The sequence below is a fragment of the Nicotiana tabacum genome, chromosome 3 (genome assembly GCF_000715075.1).
Source record: "Nicotiana tabacum cultivar K326 chromosome 3, ASM71507v2, whole genome shotgun sequence".
NCBI classification, from domain to species: Eukaryota; Viridiplantae; Streptophyta; class Magnoliopsida; order Solanales; family Solanaceae; genus Nicotiana; species Nicotiana tabacum.
The window spans coordinates 43,481,685-43,501,369 of NC_134082.1; the positions used below are offsets into that span (position 1 = coordinate 43,481,685).

General features: G+C 35.2%; 2 protein-coding genes across 2 annotated transcripts; one reads left to right on the forward strand and one right to left on the reverse strand.

Annotated features, from left to right (window-relative positions):
* The first annotated feature begins 5,219 nt into the window (after positions 1 to 5,219).
* On the forward strand, positions 5,220 to 5,672 carry LOC107793314 (uncharacterized). The gene has a single exon (XM_016615647.2). The coding sequence runs from the start codon at positions 5,220 to 5,222 to the stop codon at positions 5,670 to 5,672; it is 453 nt and encodes a 150-aa protein (XP_016471133.1).
* A 1,698-nt stretch (positions 5,673 to 7,370) lies between these two features.
* LOC107793321 (ADP-ribosylation factor GTPase-activating protein AGD12-like) lies at positions 7,371 to 18,441 on the reverse strand. Its single transcript, XM_016615651.2, has 9 exons — positions 18,306 to 18,441; positions 16,610 to 16,686; positions 15,027 to 15,108; positions 13,701 to 13,776; positions 12,421 to 12,584; positions 10,378 to 10,516; positions 9,905 to 10,021; positions 9,485 to 9,580; positions 7,371 to 7,819 (listed from the first exon to the last, which is right to left on the reverse strand). The coding sequence occupies exons 2-9, from the start codon at positions 16,647 to 16,649 to the stop codon at positions 7,538 to 7,540; spliced, it is 996 nt and encodes a 331-aa protein (XP_016471137.2). The 5' UTR covers positions 16,650 to 16,686; positions 18,306 to 18,441; the 3' UTR covers positions 7,371 to 7,537.
* Positions 18,442 to 19,685: the final 1,244 nt, after the last annotated feature.

Genomic DNA, 19,685 nt, shown 5'->3' on the forward strand with positions numbered 1-19,685 from the left:
TTCCTTGTTAGAAACGACACGTATCTGCCTTATGTTCCTTGTTAGCATCCTGTTGAGCTTTAGCAGGTGCTTTCTTCTTCTTGAACTTGTTGGCCTTCATTTTAAGTCCTTTACCAGCTCTTTGACCCATGAGGTTAATTGAATGACTCCCTTGTTTCTTAAGTCTTGACCCCTCCTGAGTAAGCATACTGGACAATTCACTAACATTCCACTTATCCTTAATAGTGTTATAATTAATTTAAAAAGGTCCACACTCAGGAGGTAACGAGTTCAAAATAAACTGAACCAAAAAGGAGTCATCCACTTTCATCCCCAAGGTTTGAAGTCTTGCTACAATGTTAGTCATCTCGATGATATGGTTTTGCATACTACGCAACCCATCAAACTTCATGGTCGTGAGTTCAGCAATTAGTGTACCAGCGAGAGACTTATCTGCAGAACGAAAATGTTCTTCCACAAACTTCAGATATTCCCTGGCACTTTCTGTTTGTGGAATAGTACTCTTAATGTTGTTGGTAATATTCATTCGCATAAACATAAGGCTTAGCCTGTTAGAGCGTTCTCATGCTTTATGGAAAGACTTCTCATCCACACTGCTCGAATCAGTAATGGCAGCGGGCTTATCATTCAGCAGAGCCAAGTCAAGATCCATCCCACCTAAGTGAAATTGGACTTGTTCACGCCATTCAGAGAAGTTCAATCCGTTGAACACAGTAATAGACGAAGCAAGCGAATGAAAAGGAATAGCTGCAAAAGTATAATATATGCTCACAAATCAATATGGATTCAACAAAACAGTTAAAGCATATCGCAATTCTCCTTTGAGTAATACTATCATAATTTAAATGTCACTTAGTCTTTAATAGGTAATTAAATATTTTTAACTAAATATATATGCCATCTTTGGACAGACAATATATATTTGACTAAGAATATTAATTTACCTCATCATATTCAATATTCATAGAATAATTGATTCACCTTTGGGTAAATCCTTAAGTTCTAGCAATAGTGAAAATTAATTTATCCACTAATTTTTAATTATAGGCATTTTATTAATTTCATGGATTAACTATAATTTTATGTATGCATTTTTTTCATTAATGTACTAGTTTGGCCACTTTGGCGACTAACAAACTATATAAACATAAATGCACACATAAAATAAATATCTAAGGATTTTATGCTTGTGAATACTTTAAACAGTCTAGTTTAATCACTTTGATGATAAACAAACTATACAAACATTAATCACAAACATAAAATAAATTACAGCATAATAGCTTCAAAATATATAGGACAAGATACGGATAACATTCACACACATAACTCACGTCATAAAATATGTGATTAACGAGTTCAATATTGTCAACATTGAACCCGTTACTAGTGAAATGAAAAAATATTCCACAATCTACAACTATTAATTAAATAACATATTCTACAACATAACCATGGTAAATGTATAGAAGTTATTCCTCACGGTAGATTCTTATGTCAACCAATTTAAACACCAAAAATTTCTAGCAGAATCCTTTTAGTTAATCTTAAGGAATTATTATTCTTGAAGCCATAGTCTAAACTTCAACATAAATAATTTATTCCCTTTTTTTAAAAAAGAAAATTGGATTTTCTTATTAAATCTTCTTTTCTTAGATTAAGATATCATTAGACCGGTAAGTTTAAGAAGGAATGCATTGATATTCTAAATGCTCACAAGTATATTGGACAATAACCTAAGTTTATAAAAAGAATTTTTACCTCCTATAGCAAAGGTTGATACCTTATTTATTTTAAATAAATACCCTTTTAAAAAATTATATTCCATAGTTACCTTTTGATTTTTATAACCAAATATCTATTTATGATCACTTCCTATTTTTAAGCCATAAAATACGCCTGTATTATTTTTCTCTCTCATGTATTAAAATATTCGTCGTTTTCTATTTCTCCACTGTGTAAAACCCCTCAATTTCTCCTTCATTTTTTACTCCCAAATCTCAAACTCCAATGGAATACCCAATTCAGCTCCATCTCTGAAGCAAAAGTTGAAGAACTCCTTTTGCTTCTCCTGTTGCTTTCCTCACCGCCATCCTTCTCCTCCGCCTTCGCTGTCATCCTCCGATGATAATCCGGCGCTGATTTGGGAACCTAATAACCTCCCGAATTTAAAGGATAAGGTTTTTACTATTTTCAGCTTTGGATCTAATCGGCACAAGAGACAACACTCCTCCTCTACTAATCAGTTCCGTTATGATCCATTGAGTTATTCGCTGAATTTCGAAGATGAGTTTGATGATGAAGAAACCCCTTTGGGTGATTTCACTTCTCGACTCCCTCCTTCCCCGGCTGAGCAACTTGAATTTTCTGCTAATATATTTCAATGTATTTCAAAGTATCTCAATGTATTTATTGTATTCATTGTCTTTTTTTTTCATTGTATTTCAATATATCCCGATGTATTCTATGTATTTCATTGTACTCACTGTCTCGCTATATTCCATGAATGTATTTCATATATATTTTTTAATTAATATAATTTATGTATTAAGATGTATTATATAATTTCTCTGAAGATTGCTATATGTTTTTGGGGTGTTTTTCGGTTGAAAATCTATTTTATAACTGGAAATACAAAATTTGTGTGTTATAATTGAGTTTGTTAAGTTATATTAGGAGTCTATTGTGTTAATTGATTCACTTCCGGTTTAAAAATAGTGTAATCCGCTATTTCACGCCGTGAATACAGTCGAATACAATAATCTGTCCAGCTGTAATCCCATGTTTCATGCCATGAATACAGTCGAATACACTCGAATACAAAAATTTGTCCATCTGTAATCCCCCGATTCACTGCATGAATATAGTCGAATACACTCGAATACAACAACTGATTAGCTGGATTTCCCTGATTCACGCCTATTTTTGCTACTTTATTCATGAATAAAGTAGCTTAACTACATCTAATACATCTTATAACAACAGAAAACATATCTACAATCCGTAATATAGCAAATGATATCTATAGATAGCTATTACCACTAAAAGATAATGCTTTATGAAAATTTTTCTTTATAAAATATGCGAGAAACTACAATAATGTTTTGTTCTTTCCTTTCGGTGCCGCCTTCAAGGCTTTTTACATTATGCCAAGTTTGTTTAAGGAAAAGGAAAATATAATAGATCAATCTTATACAGTCTCGTTGAAAAACTTTTCTCAACAAAAACCACGACGTACGAGTAAACGAAGATTATCTGTTCAAACTATCCGGGCTCGTGATACCACATGTAAGCATTAGCAAGATCTTAAACATGATAATCTTACATATAATCGTCATAGAAAATATACCTGAAGCGGAATCCATTATCGTGAAGCGGAAGCGTTAATTGAAATTGGTTTCTCGCCCCTTGCCCTAACTTTACGTTATCGCCGACTTTAGTGATGGAAGAGCCGGAATTAGCATCGAGAAATTGAGAATCTTATGGCCACCTATAGCATCGATCATGCGATCGCTGTTAGGCAAAATCGGACGGATAAGATTTGATAATTAATTAAATATTAATTATGGTTCTTAACCTATTGGGCCACATACACGTAGAAAAAATAACTTACATTCCGGATCTTGCCTTCTTGTTGCTTATTTGAATGAAAAATTTGTTATAAATACGTAAAAACTTATTCTTATTTGACGTTTACACTAAATCAATATATTTGCACATATATATTTCTCGTTTGAAGATCATTAATTAATATATTCTCAACTCATTAAATTACTTAACCATTGATAAAATAGATTAGATATAAAAATACCTCGTAAGTTTTTACGGTTTAGTTAAGCTTTAATTATTGAAAAATGCTCATATCTTATACATAACCTAAGAATCCATGCCGCGATTTTTGCTATCAGTAATAGTTACATTGGATTTGGTGCCGTGATTCCATTTTTTTGGGCAACCTTCACATTCACATTTTAGGTAGTCATGACAGTTGTCTCGGAATAATAACAGCTATCAAAACGTAGTTTGGAAAATACGACAAAATTATTGTTTCATAATGTATGTTGTAGATGTTTTGATCAGAATCAATCTAGCTACTCAAGGAAAAAGCTAGAATTGTTTTAGAATATATATATATCATACACTTCCTTTTACTAATGTAGCAAGTAAATAAGATTATATCAAGTTGGAGTTGTTAAAAAGGATTAGACTAAACATAACCATTTTTTAGGTAATAGACTAAACTTAAACATAGTAGTGATAAATTACTTGTAAGGTAAGCAAAGTATGTGATTTTGATTCCGAATAACTGATATAATGCTATGGAAATTAAAGTGACCTACAATATTTGATTGTAAAAGATTAGCGTTACAGTTTTGTAGTTATAAATTTCACTAGGTACTGTATAATATTCAAGTCGCATAAAAAAAATTCCTTTTTTTTTTTCACGAACTAGTCTTAGCTGTGACTAAATAATGAGTATTTAATGATACAATGAAGGAAAAAACACTTTTTTAAAATGCATGAGCGCCCCAGGCTCCCCACTTCATTTAAAGTACATTCACTCATGCTGACAAAATCTCATAAATCAAATACAGTTGCATCTAGATATATTATATTAAATTAAATAATGTAATATTAAAAATTATAAATTAAATTAAAGAAATATGCTTTTTCTATTTTATTTTATGTGATATTATTATTATCTAAGGTAAAAAATAGTTTGCACGGCAACTTTTGGAGTGTTTATTAAATATGAGTAACTATTATGAAATATGACTTATTACACTTTTATGAGGTTTTAAAATTTATAAGAGTTTTAGTTAGAAGTACATAAAATAATATGGATGAAGTACTAATTAACTTTCAGGCTATAGTGAGAGGGATATTATCAACTCTTAATTAGAGGTATCCACTTAAAACTTTTGAAATAGAGAATGCTAGTTAGGAAGCACATCCTTTTAAAAGATCCCTATGCGATATGAATATGAATTAATGAGCCAATAAATCTTAAATGCCGAATAATTAAATCAAAAGAACCTTATTAGAAAATAAAAAATATATGTAAAATATATAATGCAGCGAGTACTACTTTGATACAGACATTTGATAACTTTTTCCCCTCTTCCTTTCATGAGAAGCAAACTCTTGCGTTTTCATTAGTTAGAGAGAGAAGTGAATATAAACCAAAGCTAGCATCATACTCCAGAAGACAGCAGAGCATGGAGCAAAACATGCAAAACGCCGTCGTATTATTACTCTTATTCACCATCTCCATACTTTCCTCAAAACCACACGGCAGAGAGCTCCGTCCGTCAGAGCACGGCTTGCCATATCAACACTCGTCAAATATTCCGACCGCAAAAGCCGACGATCCACAATTGCATTCATTCTTCGCCGGCGCCGGCGGGAAATCGCCGCCGTCATCGTCGCTACCGGAGGCGAGGAACTTGACGTGGTGGAATAATACCGGCAATAACGGAGATGAAATGTCACGTGACAGTAACCGGAAAGATCACGTGAGAGAAGTGTTATTGGTTTCCAGCTTGGTTTGTGGAGTTGCTGGTGTTGTCTTACTCGCCGTTTCCGGGTTTGTTTTCGTCGTTAGGCTCCGAAAGAAAAAGCAAAGAGAAACGTCATTGTCAACGTCAGTAGATAACGTCGTCAACAAATGAACTAGTGCTTGGAATCCGAAAGGATAAGACTTTAGTTTCACTTTCTTTTTTGATTGTTATGTGTATGTATACATAATTCATAAATTAACAATTGAGATTCACTTTACCCTTTTTTTCCTTGCTTAAATTGGTTGCTGTTGTCGATAATTTATCTGTGCTTACTTCAGTATATAATAAGATCTGTGTCTGAAAGTGCACAAAAAAGTACAGCAGAATCAGATTGATTTTGCTAAGCATAAAGCTTAAGCTGATCTCTCAGTACTGTTTGTTCAGTTGTATTATATTTGATTATTTGTAAGTGTACAAGAAGAAGCGAGAAACAGCTACATGAAGTAGAAGAAAACATAATGTATAAAACAATATCAGTGTTTTTATAAATTCTCATAATCTAATAAATGAGCGTGGGGGTGGGGGCCGGGTTATCCTTACAGATAGATAAATCCAACGTCTTTGAATTTGTGAAACAAAATTCGAAGTTATCTGGCTTCATTATACTTTGAACAGTTTGCATTTTCGACAAGATCGTGCAAATTAATATCTTGCATGCAATTCCTGACCCTGTGGTGGTTGCTGAAACTTCAAATCATTATCATAATAGAATTGGGAAAAAGTCCAAATTTACCCTTAAATTATGTGAAAAGGTTTAAATTTGGCCCTCATTTATAATTGGGGTTAATTATTCCCTCACGAAAGTACAAAATTAGTACACATTTACCCTTATTGACTAACAAAATTACCCCACAGCACCAAAGATCACCGCATCTCCACCTTCTCCATAAACAAGTTTGTCATTAATTTCTGGTGTTAGAACTTGAAAATGGGGTCTTCTTCTATTAACGTTTCGAACAAAGAAGAGACGGTAATTGAGTCTGAGGCACCATAATATATATAAGCTCCCCACCCAATCATTTATTTATTTATTTTACTTTTATTTCCCCTTGTTCCATTTCCGTTTCTATCGATAAAGAGCAAAACAACATAGCTCCCGAAAAATTATAAGAGCGAGAAAGCCAAATGAACATTGATAATGGACATGGTTTCTTCAGAACCAATTATTAATGAACACGGTTCCCTCCCCCCAATAACCAAATCCAAAGTCCGAGCCAGCGTGATTGAGTTCGGATGGCCAAAGTTTTAAACATCCGGTGTTCAAAACCGGATGCCTCACTAATTGGAATTCATGTCACATAATGAAAATCCCTTCTCATTAGGAAAGACGGATCCCTAGTACCATCCCATTACAATTGTTGGCAAACATTTCTCATTAGATTGGTTTTAGCATTTCCATTCATAGATTTGAACACACTATTAGTTGACTGCATAGCCATGTCAATGAGCTGTTACTTTCTTCAACCATTTGTTTAAAAATGGAAAATTCGACTCTCCCTCCCCGCCCCTTTGACAGCAATTCCTGCACTTGACGTCGGATCTCCTCATTTTCAAATGGGGATAAGCGACAAGCCGCTTTGCAGGGTAGACTCGCTCCTGACTTTTTACATTACGTTTATAGAGGATTCATACCAACAAAAGACATACATAGCCAAAGGTTCTCCATTTCCCTGAGCTCGGAAGAAGGAATCCCATTACACTCCTTGGTAATTGCTAAGTATATATTATGATTTGAGCAATGCGAACCCCGGTTGATCAATTCTGCTACTAGCTCTCTTCATGTTTTGCCCAAAATGACTTGGATTCATGTGCATAATTTAGCCAAGAAAACACACACTAAGAAACAAATAGAATGTGCAGGAGAATACAACAGCATGGATAACCCAATATTTCTGATTCAAAAGTTCATAAATGTACTACTTCCAAAAATGCAAATGGTAGGGAAATAGCAAAAATTTCTAAAATCTTATATACACCTATTGGTCAAGAGGGATCCACTCTAATTCTAGTTCAAGTTCTCCAGATTCAACATTCTGCAGCTTAAGATTTACTTCTTGTTTCACCTTCCCGTCCACGATGTTTACAGTGCTATCATCCATTAGGGCATTATCATTTGATTTTAGCCATTTTCCAATCTGCATGTTACCAAACATTCCAGCATCTCCGAATGCCATTGCAGAGGTTATCATAGGCTGGATGTCTATTTCGGCCTCCCCCATTATATCATCAGCAGAAAACGTATCATGATCGTACACTTGCTGCAGTTCCAAGTAAAAAGAGAGAAGAGAGTAATGGTTAATTGATGCATAACCAAATGAATGCAAGACAAGAGTAAGGATCCAGCTTAACATTTCCAGAAATAAAAGGAGAAGCGGCAAGTTAGTGATTTGTAAGTTTTGTGTGTCAGTATTGAGTTCTAACAAATGATCAAAGCAGAGGGCAATGGACTTTATTTAGTCGAATAGCTTTTGTGAAAGTCAAACAAGTGGCTGAACAAAAAGTTCAGGCATCCATTTGACCGGATAAATACTGTCAGTATTACCAGGAAAATAGCTCTTACACATAACCAAAAAAAACAACCAAAAAAATCACACTTCCCTTCTGAAATGAAGTTCCATAGGCAATGCATATAAATGAAGCATTAATTTACCTCTATAGACAAGAATTGACAAGAAAAGCTACTGGTTATTTCAGGAAAAAAGCTTGTCTGCTGGTTAGCTAGACTGAGCAAAAAGCAAATAAGTTGAACAGATTTGCTGTTTTGCTCAAAGTAGGAATAAGATAGAAACAGATTCTCAGTTCAAGGACGAAGTACACGAATTCGTATAATAGGAAAAGCATATCAAAGGAAAAAAGTTGAAGAAAGAAGTGGAAAGTGATGCAAAATTATACATTGAGTCTCATAAAGTAAGATACTTAATGCCTTCTCTTTCTACTATGGACACTGTGTGATTGATTTACCACTTCTGAGTAACTCTTGAAATGCCAGAACCAAAGTGTGTACCTATAACATGTAATACTTATTGCCTGCTGAAGTAAATAAATCATTATGCTGGAGTAACTCTGATGACGGTAACAGCAGCTCATCAAAATTGTAATATAACTCTAAAATCCCTGCGTCGTTAATTCAGTTACTGCATTAAAAACCGCTGGTGCAGACTGCGGTGCAGAGCAGGAGCTCTGATGAGATTTCATGCTTGCAACAGTCTCTATAAGGCTTACTGATGTTTAAAATATAGTACAATATGTGTTTGCTTTTTTTCTTTTTTCCATTTTTCTAGCTCAAGCTGAAATCTGTGACAATGCTTTTTAAGTCTCCGAAAATTAGGATCGTCCCATTAGATCGTTCTAAACAAAGTATAATTAAAACAAGGCAATGCAGTTCCAGTCAATAATTATCTCTGTATCTTACAGTAAATGGCCTCACAAAATTATGCAAGTATATTTCTCTACCAAAACCTGATTGGTGCTGCTTCATTGGTCAACCGTGAAAATCAATTACCATAAACTTGCTCAGAAGAAGACAACCAATCAACTGCAATAATTTTCTACTTTACACCACCATTTTCATCTTTCTAACACCATTAAGCTCCATGAATCAAAGTTAACCCATTCAGCAATCAGAAGTAATTACATATTCTGAACAGTGAATGAGGAATGACATACTTGTCAATTGATGTACAGTGTTCACTAGTCAGCTTCAAGCCAATAAAGATCCAAGTATGCTAACCAAGCAATATATCTGATCTTCTATAATTAATAAATGGAACTTCTTGTTTCTTATCAAGCTGCTTATGCGGCATCATCGAAGTAAATCATTGAAGAGTTATATGTATAAAACTACGCAGACCGAGAAGAAGGAAAATAAAAAGGAGAGAATGGTTACTCAATATTGTCCGAGAAAGGTGGAATGGAATTATTACCAGTTTTACAGCCCCATAATCTTGCGGAACTGAAAGCATTAGTTCCTCATTCCAAACTGGATTCAAATTGCTCTTTACGACTGTTGTTTGCACTTTCTGAATAAAAGAACCAGGTAAGAGAGAGAAACACACGGAACCAATTTATACTTGTCAGTCCTTCAAAAGAGTACGTATAAGTAGGAATATGCAGCATCAGAAGGTCTAAAAACTTGCCAAGCAAAACACAAGGATGTTCTGTATACTACATTCTACCCACATCATGTAGAAAACAAGGGGAAAAAACAGGATCTTCAAAATAAGGGACACAATGGGAAATTCTACCAAAATTCATTCATTTATTCAATGACCAAGAACAAAGGCTTCAAACCACTTCCTTCTCTTCATCCCGATAATTAAATACCATGACAAAGGACGACTAACCTGCTTGCCAAGAGCCAGGACAACATAAGGATCACTTGAGAGCATATCTCTGATGGCTAAGTTTGTTCCTTTAATTACTTTAATCTTCAGCATTCCAATGAATTCTACCATGCCTTCCTGTGACCAAATTGAGCATTAACAGCAGAAATGATCACGAAAGCACAGTGACCCTTTTAATGATATTTTCAACATTTATGCAAAATAATATACTGCTCGTTGGATTAAGTACATATTTACAAACAAATATAAATTTCTTGACCACCACTAGCCTCAACTAGAAAAGGAATGTCTCAGACACCACAAGATATATTTTGACACATCAACAAGTATGCACAAATATACCCTAGTGAGGTACTTATTCACTCTGTCATAGAAATTATTAACTATTCCACAAAAGTCCAACATTGTGAAGTAGAAGACTGTTAACTGGAAAGAGGATGAAGATTGGTACATGGGAGAAATTTAGAACTTACAGATTTTTGTGAACTCGAACTTGAACTTCGAAAGCTGTCCGTGATCTTGCTGGATAAACTTGTTTTAAGAGAACTTTTTTTCGGATTTGACAATATACGCAAGCTTGGTTTCAAGAATTCTTGACGCTCATACTTAGACCTTTAGAAAAAAAACATGCTTACATCAATGAAAAAGACCTACAACTCACATAAAAATTACTCAAGGCTTTTATTTGTTCCTTCATCAGTAAGCAGCACAGAAAAGCCAAGAATCAAAGGAGCAAATGAAGGATATGAGTCATGACTGCTTCATATATCTTACAGATCAGAAATGTCTAGAGAGTACAATCACCCAACGCCATGCACAGGGAATGCAATATGAGCATGTCTCCTGGATGCTATCAGGACTAAGCATTAATGCTAGATATGAATGTTTTATGAATTTCATATGGTACTAGTTATACCTAAAGTTCACTTTTGACAAACCAAAAAACTTAACAGAAGAACTAAATGAATGCAGAGCAGAGATAAGAAATGAAGTCACTGTGTAGCAGGAAACAGACATGTAACAGAAGACAGTTTCCAATTGTAGTTGTGCAGAATAACAAGATAACTGTTATGGGCTGCCTTCACTGATGACTTGGTGCCCATAACGCTGCACAGCCAGGCAATCTACGCAAGTACCAGTACAGCTCGCTGACATTGAGCTAGAGGAGCATCTAGCAAAGGGGCAATGCAGGAGGCAACGACCTTTAAGAGATGTTATAGCATGTCAGAAGAGTGCCGAGGGAGGTTAGCCAGGACTTGGGGTGAGCCCGAGGGCCTAGCCTATGGGCGACGGCTGCATGCATGCCATGAGTGTCATGCCACATGTTCTCGAGTTATAAATCGAATTGGGTTTTTGGTGAGAGACCCTTTCCTAAGATGCTGAAGAATATGCTTATCAAGTCTGGTTTCTTGACGGACGCACATAACATAGGCCAAAGACTTAAAGATTGCCTTATTCTGGCAAAAGCCATGTGCACCACAACAAGCACAAGACAAGTGTCAAGATTGAGGATTGGACTGTGCGCACCGAGAGCAACGTCCAATGCCAGGCGTGGGATGAGCATGTCCTTAGCCATCTTCAGGTGTGCTTATAGACGAGACCTCGCATATGAGATGTGTGCCAGGAATATGCTACATGAAATGGGAGACACAGTTGAAGCCAAGCCTCTGAAGAAAGCTTCACGATGGGCACAAGGTCATGCCAAGAAACCTAAGATAAGTGAAGGCTGGCTTGTAGACTATGGGTGCCACAGGGGCTATTTGTGTGCCGCTGCCGCCATGGAGTCGTCCCGTGACATAATTATGTGAAGGTGTTAAGTAAACAAATAACATTTTCTGTCTTTGGTGAGTGAGAGAGATATATCAGATCAGTTATGCTCCCAATAATGTTGTGGTAACTTAAAAGTATTATCGTAAAAGTACCATATCACATACATATCTCAGAACTTATTTACTTCCTTCCATGTATTTCAACCGCCTTCATCCTTTACCAACGTTATTTTACAAGTCAAACAGATCCATCTATGACTATTTTTTTAGACACCTTTTTAATAGTTAGAAAATGAATTTTTATTTTTATTTTTTATTTTTATATAATTTCTAAGTTCAGAAATTTCTATTTTCTATAAGAACCAATGGACATTGAATTTTGCTGAATTTGGCACAGACAACCAGAAAGTAACATTTAATTTACATGAAGATTATAGTATGATAGTAGCCAAAAGGATACAAGAATGCCATTAATTGACATGGCCAAGGAGCAGATGAAGACAGGAAAGATAAGGATGGAAATTCAAGAGGATGGGGAGAATAATTGAATAGCGAGAAGTCCTCATTTAGGAAGCTACATACTCATGTCTCATCTCCAAGCCCACGTATGACGTATCAATATTTTACCAGATAATTGACACAACATTTGATGAGGAAAAGCTCGTGAAGGCTGAAATCCAGGGATAAAAATTGCTTTTAAGTCATAAAGATGAATAGAAAGAACAACACTTCGACATCTGATCTAACCTGATGTATTTAGAACGCTGCTCGTGGCTGGCATCTGGTCCTGGCTTTGAAATTCCTTCAGGAAGATAAGCTTCATAGATTGAATTTGCCGAAGCATTACCTCCAACCTCAATCATTGAATCAATTTCATCGTCAGACCATTCATCTAATGTCACAGACAAAACCTGCAACATCATAGTCATAAGATGGAGGGATACAATTGCAAGAAGATCAGACTTCAGAGTTTGCATTTATAAGAATAATATTACTGTTTCCCATGTAGGAAGGGAATAAAAATGCACCAGGGAAACATGATCTACACTCTCGACAATTTCAGAATTACAGTTACATGACCTTTTAGAAGAAAAAGTAGAGAGTTAAGGCAAGGGAATGACCTTTCCTAGGTCTATATCCTTGGCTACCTGCTATGCAGTAAGCTAAAGGAAACTGAGAAATTTAGTGCTTCACTAATCCTAGTCTAACTTAAAAACAAAATCAACCTGGGTAACAGAAACCTTTTTTAGTCAGTATAACTCACTGCCCACATCCAGAAATATTGAAACACATAGAGACTTGCAGGATCGGAGAGTTATTTGTAGTCAGGTTGCCTGAAGACAATTAGCAGAGCAGCATGTGCCAGGATGCAATAAGATAGAACACGTTGCACGAAACGAAAAATACTTGTTCAACTTTTGATGTAATGCTGGAAAAGTGATATAAGAAATTAAAAGTATCATCTGTGGTATAATTCGAATGTTTCAATGACTTCCAATAGGGTTTAGCAGGACAATATAGCTGGAAACCTGCCAACAGCAGTAAATTATGGGTCAGAAAGGTAAAGTGATCAGTCATTAACTTATTTGCCATCCTGTTCTCCTTCTTTAACGAAAATGAGCGCAAACTTCCAGGCATGCTTGTGCCGCGTGGTATAGTAAAGAATAAAGGTTAAAAAAAAAAAAGAACACTTTAGCATTTGACAGTGCTAGGAAGCAATGGCATGGTTCCATGCCACCAATTTAGTTAAACTACTTGGTTAAAGAACTTGGTTTTATGCTACCATGGAAATGGTTATAGTAACAATCCCTACAGAATTTAGAACATCAAAACATCAGTCTGCAGTCAATTAGGAAGAAAATGGAAAAAAGGATGTTAGGCTCTATGCCTAGAAAAAGTAAATCCATAAAACTAAATTGCATATGCATCTCAATTAAAAAAAAGCTTGGTTCAAGCTGTAAATCATGGACAGCATCAGCTCTAAAGAGAAGAGGAAATATGGACAGCAACTGGCCTGGAAAACTTACTTTTGAAATGTGAGTTCCAAGGCTTCTGTGCACACCACAGCATTTTAAACATATGAAAACGCCAATATTGGTCGACCTGGGATTGAGGAATACAATGTAAGCACTATAAAAATAAGGGAGAGAAACGGAAGAAAGGAGAAAAATTACTTTGAGATACTTGGAACAGAAACAACCAGAGGGATATTTGTATCACTTATGCTCCCTTCTATTCTAATTATAGTTTCTATTTCTTTTTCTTAAATTAGTTTTCAAAAATTAGATACTTTAGTGGGAGAAAGAAGTCTAGGGAAACTGCACACAGGAATTAAATAAACACCCTTTAAGGTTGAACCGATGTCATCATGTTCTGTACTTTCTCAACTAAACATAACAAAATGGTCTGGTCATCACGGTAAGTTGATCCGGCCAGACCTGGTAAGCGGGGCCTAGAACTGGCCCTAGCCTTCTTTAGGGAGTCAAGACTGGCTTGGCCCAGGGGGCCAAATGCAGTCCCTCCATTTCTTCAACTGGACGGATCATTGGAACGTGTCCCCAACTGCTAAAGTGAAACAGCTATTTCAGCCATTGTATCCTATTCCCCGTCTTTTTTCATTGTTTACACACACACTTAAAACTTAAAATACTCTCTGACCAAGGCACTACTTTTTCTCCAAGAATAACTGACATTGTATGTCTGGACCTCTAAGTTTATTCTTCCTTATCTGCACCATCCTATTTTGTTTACCTTTTAATTGTTACTAAATCGATGGCTTGAGTTATGATCCATAGACTGGGGTATGGTAGTAACAGGCTACACCAACAGGGTAGTTAAGGCCAGAAGCTTATATCAGGAAGGAGTCAAGCTGTCCTTTACCAAGATTACAACAGATGAATTTGTTCTCACCATATCATTACTATGATTTGCCAATATGGTCTTTACTTGCTAACCTTCAATGCTGGTCACTGAACTGGAATAAATGCCTTTACATCTAATAACTTTTTTTATTCACTTAATCTGACAAATATCTTTATACAGGTGGTCTCTATATGAGGGAAGCTTTGCTAGCTAAAATTACAGTCCTCAAAGGAACAGCTCCACGATGTACATGGCAGGAGTTATAGAAGAATAGGGAGAAATAATAAAGAAAGCTACATGTAAAAAAGTGACAAAACTCAGAAAACAAAAAACAAAAGAATATTAAAAGTTCAAATATATATAGAGAGAGAGGCTCATAAAATACAGTTATAAAATCGTTAGATATGTGGATTATGCATTTCTTATCCTGTTATTATCCAAAAAGCATCTACACTTCTACAAATAGAAAGATAGGCATCAGGTGCACTTACGCCCATTTAGGGTCTGGAGAACCACAATCAGCACATACACGATTGTCTTTTTGAAGCAAAAGATCTTTCAATCTTCTTTTACCTGAAAATTTAGAATTACCATCACACAAGAAGTAAAGATAGATTCTAATTGTTCAAAGAGTGGACAGGTTGGAGGTATCTATACAACGACAAGGTAGTAGCTTATAGCATGATACACTTAGACCAATAAAGATCAAATTATCAGTTTGTAACAAAACACAGCAGTTAGTTGGAAGAAATAGAAGCATAGAACTATTTCAAACTGCACAAGAATCTGTCAGTGCACCACACAAACTCTCCTTTATGATAAGAGGACAAGAAAATTTGTATGTCGAAGTTAAAGTTATAACTCCAAATCCTCATTTTTCTCACAAAAGGACTCCTGCCATCTAGCAACATGCAAAGTTGTAGAAACTATAGTCGAGTAACCATCAAAAGATAAACAGGGTGTTTACTCATTTATTTTTCTGACAAGCAGGGTTTAGTTTTACTCTCGATTAAATGGATCTGTATTTGTCAATAATTTTGTGAAGTAAACAGCAGCATCAAAAAACAAGTGCATACCTTCCAGTCGCTCAAAATGGTCTAACAATCAAATCTTCACTACAGACATGGGATCCACCTACATGGCTAATACGTTATTCCTCTTTGGTTTAATCATTTCAACTTTCATGTGAACTTCTTCTAAGATGAGACAGATAACCTATCTATTAAACAACAGTAGAGATAAAAGAAATATGAATCAGGCAGCAATAAGCCTCTCTAGACCAAACATGATTGTAGAAGATCCACCTACTGCTTCCAATTCTGTTATAAAGCAAGAGAACTGGACCTCTTTACCCCATGTTGAACACAATGAGTCTCTCCAGTCTCAATGGAAGTGTTCTATGGACAAACCTCGCATTATTCTTCAACATTCTCTTTCACAACTCAGTTGAATGACCAGGCCTTTGTAGCTCACCGCCACAACCTTAAGAAATTGAACATGAACCAGAACCAAACAGGATATGTTTGATGTGTGCATGATATTCTCCTAGGAGCATTTTAAATTGTTAATAACCAATGAGGAGCCTGAGTATGCCCATAAATGTGCAAGAACTGCAGGCACAAAGTTTCCATTAAAAATCAAATTTCTCGTTCCGCTACTAATCGAATGGCTGTTTTGTACTTCCTCTAATACAACGACATGGCATGATGCCCTAGAGAAGGACTGATATATTATTTGGATTACATTATTACAGCTAACTCGTTAAACAGCATGAATCATATTCAACTGCCACCATATCTGCATGTACCTGTAATTACAGGCAGCTACTTCACATAAACACTTATCGTCCCAGAAATTGAGAAGTATTTATTTATACATTCATATGAAGCACTATAAACTTGCAGTTTTATTAAGCTTAGATAATGCAATTCACAATAAGTCTCTTGAATGTAGTTTCCAGATACATCTTGAACAACACATAAGACACAATAAGATGGTTGCAGGGAAACAACTACTCTAATACAGTGCTAAATTAGCATAGAAACAGAATTTCGATAGAGCAGTGAGATCATACTTGAAGTTGGTCTTGTGAGTGCAGACGGGCGCTGGCTCATTGCTCTCTAACAAACTGTTCTCCTTCAACTTGACCACCTGTTGTAAAGAACCCACATATAATGAGTCAGTTACCTGAATCACTTAAGATAGGCATGTTACAGCCAGAGGAGGAGCTAAAATTTGAAGTTTATGGGTTCTGAACTGCCACTCAACCCATAGCTCGTTTTTAGTTACTGAGTTCGTAATTAAATAATTATGCATATTTAATGCATTTCCTAATACTATACAGGGTCTAAGCAAAAGTTACTAGGTTCATCCGAATCTGTAACTGATGTTCTAGCTCCACTCCTTGTGACAGGGGCATTCAATTAGCATTTGAAAAGTCCTAAAATCCTATTGCATAGAAAGAGAAAATTAATCAAATCGATACGAATCTCCTTTGTTGTTTTCTCTAGGTGTCTTTGACATGGTTGGATATATTTTCCTGGGATGCTTTTCACTTTTGGTTACCTGTAGTCATTTCCTATTCAAATATGCCAACTCTTACGCCATATTACTTAATTTGATCAACACTTAGTCACTTAGACATTGTTGTCAATTTTAATACTCAAAAGTATTGTCAAGGCACCATCTTTATGCCTTATCCTACACCTTGTAGGATTACCGCGTACAACAAACTTCTATATCAACCAAAACTTAAAAATGGTCCTAAAAGCGACTTCTCAAAGTTAAACATTTACCGTGGGAAGCATTTTCTATCACACTAAATGCATCATGTGCAGTAGTGTATATTCAAAAATTTATGAAAACAGATTGTTTTCATCAATCCAAAGCAGAAGCAAAAAATGCTTCTTTAATACTCAAAAGTATTGTCAAGGCACCATCTTTATGCCTTATCCTACACCTTGTAGGATTACCGCGTACAACAAACTTCTATATCAACCAAAACTTAAAAATGGTCCTAAAAGCGACTTCTCAAAGTTAAACATTTACCGTGGGAAGCATTTTCTATCACACTAAATGCATCATGTGCAGTAGTGTATATTCAAAAATTTATGAAAACAGATTGTTTTCATCAATCCAAAGCAGAAGCAAAAAATGCTTCTTTAATACTCAAAAGTATTGTCAAGGCACCATCTTTATGCCTTATCCTACACCTTGTAGGATTACCGCGTACAACAAACTTCTATATCAACCAAAACTTAAAAATGGTCCTAAAAGCGACTTCTCAAAGTTAAACATTTACCGTGGGAAGCATTTTCTATCACACTAAATGCATCATGTGCAGTAGTGTATATTCAAAAATTTATGAAAACAGATTGTTTTCATCAATCCAAAGCAGAAGCAAAAAATGCTTCTTTAATACTCAAAAGTATTGTCAAGTGATTGGTAGCATCAGAAGCCCATAAATCAAAAAGGGCAGAAGCAGTCAAATTCAACAACAAACCCATATGACATAAATGGTAATCATACTAATTAGGCCAACCAGAATATCAAGAATATACAAAACTCAGATAATTTCCAAGAATCAACAAATCCCAAATACAAAGATATAATCTTCATAAAAGAATGTTACTATAAAATACCCAGATCATCAAATAATGATTGCATTGAAATAAACATTAAGAAGAGGGAAAATAACTGATATATTCAGCTGAAAAAAATAAAACATAACCTAATTTGAAGTAATTATAACATTGATTGATGATTCTTACTTTGGAATCTGAGATTATTCTTCAATGGGGAGAGATTGATATGCCGAAGGAGAGAGAGAGAGAAAGAGAATAACAGGAGAGTGGGAGAGAAATGAGAAGTTTTACATCTCATAAAGGGCAGTTATTATGTTACTAGTATATTACAACGTAACGATAACAAACTGCCTCTATTAGACAATTACATTAACTATTGCAGTCTGAATTGTTTAATTTATTTAACAAATTAATTATTCCCAAGTTCTAACTTTTTTTTGTGAATTCAAAGTTTCCACATTATTATCTTGTAAAATAGATGTTTACGCTTAAAATAAATAACAATTGAATTTATACGTAATTTTAAGGATATATGGATTAATCCAATACAAATGATCAATAACATTAGATAAACGTGTGTACAAACTTTATCAGGATTAGCCTGTCTTATTAGGCTTCACATAATGAACAACACTTCATTAACCAAAGATCCATGAGAAGTTATTTTATCGTACATCTCAAATGCTTGTCACGTATCGATCACGCCCAATTATGCCTTATAAAAAGGATAAAGCGGTCGTTGCAAATATATTCCGGTTAACAAGTCCGGAGTCGAATCCCATAGGGAATTAACCTATCAATCACAGCTATTGGACTTACAGAAATTCACGTATTCAATCTTCAGAGATATTTGAGTAACAAATTGGATGTTTATTAACTAAATATTATGTAATAAACATGTAGTAATTAAGAACTAACTATAAACGATTTGTAAGCAAGCATGGGAATGATCTAAAGTTCTGATTTCCTCTATTGTCGGAATCCTTTCCGCTATGTTTGTTATAAATTTGCCTAAGTCTTCTCTATCGATCATGAGCACTGTGACTGTCGTAACTCTCTCCCGAATAATTACAACAATATACTAGATTACGCTAGCTAGCCTTAAATACAACTCACTTAGATCGCACCCAAGAATTTGTTATCCCTAATCCCACATTTAAACCCTTCATATTGATCCCTCATATACGTTAGGAGTGATATGTTCAACAACTACCTAAATATGCACTCTCTCCCGAGTAATGCACACTAAATAGGAACAGCTAATTGATGGCCCTTCAATCAAAAGCAATAAGCATATAGTTGAACAAATAGAGAGAATACTATGGCAAATCTATATTAACATAACGAGAAATCATCCTTCAACAGGTTCTATCAAAACCCTAGATTATGAGTTTAGCTACTCATACTCATAGTACAAATATCCAAAGTAATTTGCATAATTAAATTACAGAGTAAGGATAAAGAGATGTAGAAATTAATGAATCCAACTCCCAAGTAGTGTTCCACGAGTTATTCTTGCCTCCGGTTGCAAAAGTCCTTCAAAGTGGCATTTTTGGGTTTATTTAT